General features: G+C 36.7%; 1 protein-coding gene across 3 annotated transcripts; it reads left to right on the top strand.

Moving 5' to 3' along the window:
- The first annotated feature begins 301 nt into the window (after positions 1 to 301).
- On the top strand, positions 302 to 5,969 carry LOC133694463 (probable pectin methyltransferase QUA2). Of its 3 annotated transcripts, none has more exons than XM_062115971.1 (9): positions 311 to 613; positions 1,179 to 1,899; positions 1,984 to 2,116; positions 2,575 to 2,815; positions 3,430 to 3,643; positions 3,835 to 4,010; positions 4,143 to 4,446; positions 5,031 to 5,169; positions 5,362 to 5,969. In XM_062115971.1, exons 2-9 carry the CDS (start codon positions 1,187 to 1,189, stop codon positions 5,524 to 5,526), a joined length of 2,085 nt encoding a protein of 694 aa, XP_061971955.1. In that variant the 5' UTR covers positions 311 to 613; positions 1,179 to 1,186; the 3' UTR covers positions 5,527 to 5,969. The 3 variants fall into 3 exon arrangements, with proteins under 3 accessions (XP_061971957.1, XP_061971955.1, XP_061971958.1); XM_062115974.1 differs by lacking the exon at positions 311 to 613 and adding an exon at positions 652 to 831; XM_062115973.1 differs by lacking the exon at positions 5,031 to 5,169 and having other exon boundaries at positions 302 to 613; positions 5,362 to 5,458.
- Positions 5,970 to 7,129: the final 1,160 nt, after the last annotated feature.

Raw genomic sequence — 7,129 nt, 5'->3', positions numbered from 1 at the left:
TGACTTTTTATCTAAAATGAGTTTTTTTTTTTAATGATTTTGAGGCATTCCGCTCGAGATACATCATTTAGTAATGTCTTAGTAATATTCAGCTCAAAGATCTGAAGTAAAAAGATCGAGGGAATAAGCAAATATTCCTATTTTTATTTAGTGTGGAATGGCTTTAATTAGATGGAGAAGGACAGCTGGGATTGGAGTCTACTGTCAAGTCCAGGAGATAAGCTAGTTTTATAATTGTTTACGTCTCACTTATTTATTGATCACTAAGTAATAAATCAAAATCAACAGTAGTAAACTACTACCACTACTATTATTTAGCTTCTTTCATCACAAAAAAAAAAAACTTTCCTCTATAAAATGGAAGAGTTTTTAGTTTTCACGAGAGTTCTGTTGTGTTGGGATCCATAGTAATCATCTCTCTCGCGTCCGTCGTGAGAGAGATCCAAACATATCTTTAACAGCAAAAACTGCTTCTGGGTTCAATCACTCCATCCATTCATTCATGGGTTTATGTTTCATCACTCCATTCATGAATTCTTGCTGATTTCAGGGATTTTTTTCCCTCGTGGCTCTGAAAAATCGAACTTGTATTTTCGCTTGTGCCCCATATAAGGTGGTGTTTTTCTTCTCTTTGAAGTTCTGCTAGATTTGATTGGATTGTGAAATTATGATACCTCTTTGTTTTTTATCAGTTTATTGGATTGATCTGTGTGGGCTATTTGTTTTTTTAGTTAGGTACTGAAATGAAGTGAGTTCTTTTACTAGAAATGAACTTTCACTCTCACTTGCATATATACAAATCAAAGGTTAAGAGCCTCAATGGAATCAAAAGTGATTATCTTACTTTTGAAATGTATTTGCTTTGTTTGTCTTTGAATCTCAATTGCCTTTCTTTTTTATCCTCTCATGTGTTTAGTCTTGGATTTTCCAATGAAGTCTATTCCTTTTTTTTTTTTCTGATTTTTGTTTTAGCGTTGCCTTTTAAAAAAAAAAAAAAATTTTTTTGGAGTGGGGTTGATTCCTGGCAATAAGGAAGGTTTCTTGCCTTCTTGGGCTCTTTGTTCTTTGCTTTTTTAGCTCATTTGAGAAGAATTTCTCTCGTTTTCTATTGGGATTCAGGTAAAAAACTTAGTGAGCTTAACTTTATTTCAAAAGTTTAATTATTGCTGGTTTTTCAGGTTATAGAATGTCTAGGCCTCTGCATCGAGGTGCAACAGGGATACGGATCTCTGGGAACAGCAATGATTTATGGGACTCCCAAATGAAAGATAAAACAGAAAAGGAAGATATGGATAGGAATCGTTCTTCTGATCAAAGTTATTTAGCTCTGAAGTTTCCTTTCCGTGTTCTTTTTCCTGATAATAATTCTCCTTCCAAATATGTCAACGGTGAAAGTGGCTTTGCATCTGATCCATTCAGTGTCGGAAGTCCAAGAAGCCGACACAAATTAACATTGCTACTTTTGAAGTTGAGCTTAGCTGTGATTGTAGTTCTTGCTCTTACCGGATCTTTTTGGTGGACGATCTCAATATCGACATTGTCAAGGGGTCAAATATTACACACTTATAGGCGACTCCAGGAGCAACTTGTTTCTGACATGTGGGATATTGGGGAGCTATCTCTTGGTTCCTCCAGGTTGCAAGAATTGGAGTTCTGTTCTCAAGAGTCTGAAATTTATGTTCCTTGCTTCAATGTTTCCGAGAATCTTGCTTTGGGATATTCTGATGGTAGCGAGAATGATCGTCATTGTGGGCAGAGTTCGAGGCAAAGTTGCATGGTGCTTCCTCCTGTAAATTATAGGATCCCTCTTCATTGGCCTACGGGAAGAGACATCATCTGGGTTGCAAATGTAAAACTTACTGCACAAGAGGTTCTTTCATCTGGTAGTTTGACAAAGAGGTAAGTGAATGGACTTTACTGTATTACTTGCACTTGTATTTCCTTGTTATCCTCTGTTGATTTCTCTGTTACCGTGGTTGGCAGGATGATGATGTTGGATGAAGAGCAGATTTCTTTTCGTTCAGCCTCTCCCATGTTTGATGGTGTTGAAGATTACTCACATCAAATTGCTGAAATGATTGGACTGAGAAATGAATCCAACTTTGTACAAGCTGGGGTAAGCCCCTATATTTTTTTTCCCTTTTGGGAACCTTAAAATAAGTTTAATTATGTCTCATGTACTTTCTTAGTTTGTAGCATTACTGTAGTCTGGTATTGGATACAGAGTGGTTTCGTTAACTAATAAGAGTCTTTTTTTAGTAAACTGTTGGAGTAACTAGTTTTCAAATTTAAACCTTTTAATTTGAGCAATGTGCAACCCAGAATACAAGGTTTGAGCAACGTGCAGTCTAAATTCTATAAAATATAATAGTGCTCTTTGATTAGTTATCAAATGGAAAAGATAAAAAAAGGAGAAGAAGAAACCATTTTAGTGCTCTATGACAGTATGATGTCAAATGCTGTCAAGAATGGAAATTATGCAGCTCACTTGTACTCTGCAGCCATCTGAAACTAGTTATGCTCTCTGTGCAATACATGTAATAACTACCCATGTTTATTTCCTGATTCTTGCAGGTGAGAACCATTTTGGATATAGGATGTGGTTATGGTAGCTTTGGAGCACATCTCTTTTCAAAGCAGCTCTTAACTATGTGCATTGCAAACTATGAGCCTTCAGGCAGTCAAGTTCAACTTACTCTTGAAAGAGGTCTTCCTGCGATGATTGGTTCTTTTACTTCGAATCAATTGCCATACCCTTCTCTTTCCTTTGATATGTTGCATTGTGCACGATGTGGTGTTGATTGGGACCACAAAGGTATTGGTTCTGATGTCTTATTTAGTGATCATTGTGACAATGTGGAACATATATGAATACTGATATGAATGCGTATCACATCTTATGAAGAAATTACAATGTCAACTAAATTCTATTTTGTGCTTAAAATTCACTTCACTGCATATTTGACAGGGAAAACTATGCAAATTTAGTGTTCACATTAACTGTAATAGATTATCAGAAGTCTGTATGGATAAGAGTTGGAATAAAGTGTACAAATTACTAGTAAACAATGATAAGCACGATCTACCTTATATTTGTCCAATTTACATAGCCTCTTTTCAAAATCTAATATTGCAGATCTATCTCAAAGTTATTCCATCAAGTATTACTTTGCCAGCTTCATATTCGTTTTTAATTTTAATTCCAGAGGTCTAGAGGTTGAATAAGTGTGCACAACTCATAGGCTACTAATTACTCTCCTCCATTGGGTTACCTGGTTTTAAATCTGATTGCTGGAAAATGATTGTTGAAAAGACCAGACAGTCTTCAAACAGTGTGCCTGCAACTGTTAACTTTAGAATCTTGTTTGCTATTTGCTGTGTGAAACCGGTCATGTAAACACTGCTAAATATTCACGTCACATGCTGCAGATGGTATTTTTTTAATCGAAGCTGACAGAGTTTTGAAGCCCGGTGGGTATTTTGTCTGGACTTCACCACTTACCAATGCTCGTAACAAAGAGAACCAGAAAAGGTGGAACTTTGTACGAGATTTTGCTGAAAATCTCTGCTGGGAGATGCTGTCACAACAAGATGAAACTGTTTTATGGAAAAAGACAAGTAAAAAAAGCTGCTATAGTTCACGGTAATGCCACTGGCAAGATATCTACTTGCATATTGAAAATTGGATTGATTTTGGTTGAATTTGCATCAGTATAATGCTTAAAGAGCATGCATATGCATCTATGCATAAATCGGTTAAAAAAAAATCTCTACATAATTATGATGACTAAGGGGTGGTTCTGATTGGTAGCTTAATATGCTTTGTTATGATAGGAAGCCCGGTGCAGGCCCTTCCACCTGCAGTAAAGCTCATGATGTTGAATCTCCTTATTATAGACCACTCCAAGGGTGCATAGCTGGAACACAGAGTCGCCGATGGATTCCTATCCAAGAGAAGACAAACTGGCCTTCTAGGTCTCACTTGAACAAGAGTGAGCTTACAGTATACGGTAATTGATATTCTTTTTACATGATTTTGGAACAGCATCTTGGTGGACAAACTACATAATATAGAACTGAGTATGGATATCCATACCTTGTATGCCTTTTGCCTTATCCATGTTCTTTATATATTTTTTCAGGCCTGCATCCAGCAGACTTTAGGGAAGATGCAGAGAACTGGAAAACAACACTCCCTAATTATTGGTCTGTTTTGTCACCTATAATATTCTCTGATCATCCAAAGAGACCTGGTGAAGAGGATCCTTCTCCACCTTATAACATGGTCCGGAATGTACTAGACATGAACGCTCATTTTGGTGGTTTCAATTCAGCACTACTGGAAGCCGGGAAGTCTGTATGGGTAATGAACGTGGTCCCAACAGGAGGACCAAACTACCTTCCATTGATAGTGGACAGAGGCTTGGTCGGTGTACTGCATGATTGGTAATTCTACCATCTACTTCCCCTTTTTTTCAGTTTATCCATTGGTAAATGCTATTCCTGTTCTCATATTCTTGCATGTGTGGAATGGGCTTCTTAACCATCAGATGCAATGTCAGTTATTTGTTTTGGATGATGATCCTGCAGGGTGTTAGTACATTTCATGCTAGATTGGAAATACGCCATTCTGATTTTTTCCTCTGTTTGGTTATCTACTCTGCACCTGACCTTCCTCTTCCCATTCCTCTTTTGGATGCCCACCCCTTCTCCTTCACTCTCCATTTGATTGCCCGCTTATCCCTTTCTTGTTGTTGGGTTATCCTAAATGGATAAGATAAATAACATTCCTTTGGACTAGTTAAGCCTTAACCTTCCAGTCCCAAGTTTATTTTATGTCCTAACTCCAGATTCTGTGTGCTCTTCTACCCGTTATTCTTTAATTATTGCTTTTTCCCCCACTGATATGGTGAACCTTCCAGCATCAAGTTTATTTTGTCTTAACTCTAGATTCTGTGCACTCTTCTACCCTTTATGCTTTATTGGTTGCTTTTTTCCCCCATTGATGTGGTGAATTATTTCCATGTAAGGTGTGAGCCATTCCCGACTTACCCTAGAAGTTATGATTTAGTGCATGCTGAAGGGCTTTTATCCCTTCAAACCCGTCAGCAGCGCTGGTGCACCATGCTGGATCTATTCACCGAGATAGATCGGTTACTTCGTCCAGAGGTACCCAATTCAAGCAGATCTCTTTTTTAATTTTGTATCCCGTGTAATCCTTGTGGGTAAGGTGGAGAAATACTTTTAATCCGAGAGACTATTCTCTAGATAGAATCCTCAATGATTGGAAACTGTTAGATTTTATGATCTAGTTTCTGGGTCAGAAGAATTTAGATGCAGTGATGTTGGTGATTGGTGCAGGGTTGGGTGATAATGCGTGACACAGCTCCACTTGTTGAATCAGCAAGAAGGCTGACTACACGGCTGAAGTGGGATGCACGAGTTATAGAAATCGAAAGTAACAGTGATGATAGACTCCTTATCTGCCAGAAACCTTTCTTTAAGAGACAAGGAGTCACGTCTTGAGCTTTTCAAATGGAACTCGAGAAAGTTAGATCATACTATTCATATTCATTTTGTCATGTTAATTAACGATCATGAAGCTTCGCCATATAAAGGAAGATAAAAAGTTTTGAACAGAAAGAACAAACAAGAAAGCAAAGGAGAGGAGAGGAGAGGAAACATGGATCATGGTGGAACCAACCACAACTCTCAGAAGCCGCAAGGCTTATGCAGGACCATGTAATTACTCAAGTTGAGGTGCTGAGCAAATGAGAAGTATAGAATAGGGTTTGATTTAAATTTATTTTTCATTTTTGATGTGATGTCAAATTATAACACTATACAACCACATGATTAAGACTGTGAAGATGATTACGGAATGAGCAAGGTCCTATTTACTTGATGTGGTATATAAAAATGCTTGGCTGTTCATTCATCAATTGGAAGAAATATATTTATTTTCATCATCTTTTCTCTCGTTAAACATCCTAGTGTTTGCTTCACTTTGGAAACTACATTTCTACTATGCTTCAACCTCTATTTGCAGTTTGTTTTCTCCCTTCTCATTCCCAAAGACATAAGATGGTACTAATATGGCCTTCCGTCTTATGCAAAAAGCAGCGGGAAAAGGGGGCAAAATTGCATAAAAGACTATATGGGATCCGCATCCACATGGGGATGCTTCTTGCGAAAGCAAGAATCATGTCATATTTTGGACATTGTAAAACACTTAACATACTGATATGATGACGATTCAAATTCGTGGGCAGTAATCAGGGATACCAAACTTGTGATTTTGTCGCATTCCATCTTTCTAATACATGGTGCCTTTTGTTTTGGATTACATGCATATAATTACATGTATAATTATGTTTAAAACTTTGGTTTTATAAAAGCTAAAATAATTTACTTTTTATTAATCAAAACCTGTTTTTTCATTATTGATTTTGCATGTAAAAATCTATGGCACAATAGTTTTAACCAAACACATACTAAGACATCCTAAAAGCACTCTTCATGGGCAAGAATAACAAGGAACCCAAGACACATTATAGCTCCAATGATAACATTTCCAGTATCATCAGAAAAATCTCGACAAAATGAATCTATAGACATCATGAAAAACCAACTTTGGAATAGGTGATGAAATGCCAACAAGTAAGCATGTCACATCTTTTAGGTGGTACATATGGCTCATCACCAATTTTAAAGTTGATTTTTCATAGTATCTATAAATTTTTCTCGTCGAGATCTTTTTAATAGTTAAAGAAGTGTTATCATCAGAGCTTTGATGTGTCTCTTACATCACATTTTTTATTTTCTTTTTCTTTTCTCTCTCTTCTCTTGTCTTTTTGTGTCATCTCATCTTTCTTTTTTTTCTAGCCATTGAAATATTTGTTTTTCTTTCATGGTCATTGGATATTCATAAAACATGTGTATTGACTTGCTATATTTACATACAAGATGGGGAATTAATTTGAATGTGAATGCATGGACATGCAAGAAGAAAAATGAAATATACTAGTTACGTAGATACTACATACGCAACACACCTACGTAGTTGTATAGATAGTACTTGTGTGTATTGACTCTTGTAGATGCGACCTATGTAAGGGCTTTAAATGTG

The sequence above is a fragment of the Populus nigra genome, chromosome 5, assembly GCF_951802175.1.
Source record: "Populus nigra chromosome 5, ddPopNigr1.1, whole genome shotgun sequence".
Taxonomy (NCBI): domain Eukaryota; kingdom Viridiplantae; phylum Streptophyta; class Magnoliopsida; order Malpighiales; family Salicaceae; genus Populus; species Populus nigra.
The sequence above is the reverse complement of the archived record's forward strand: the minus strand, read 5'-3'. Positions and strand labels throughout refer to the sequence as shown.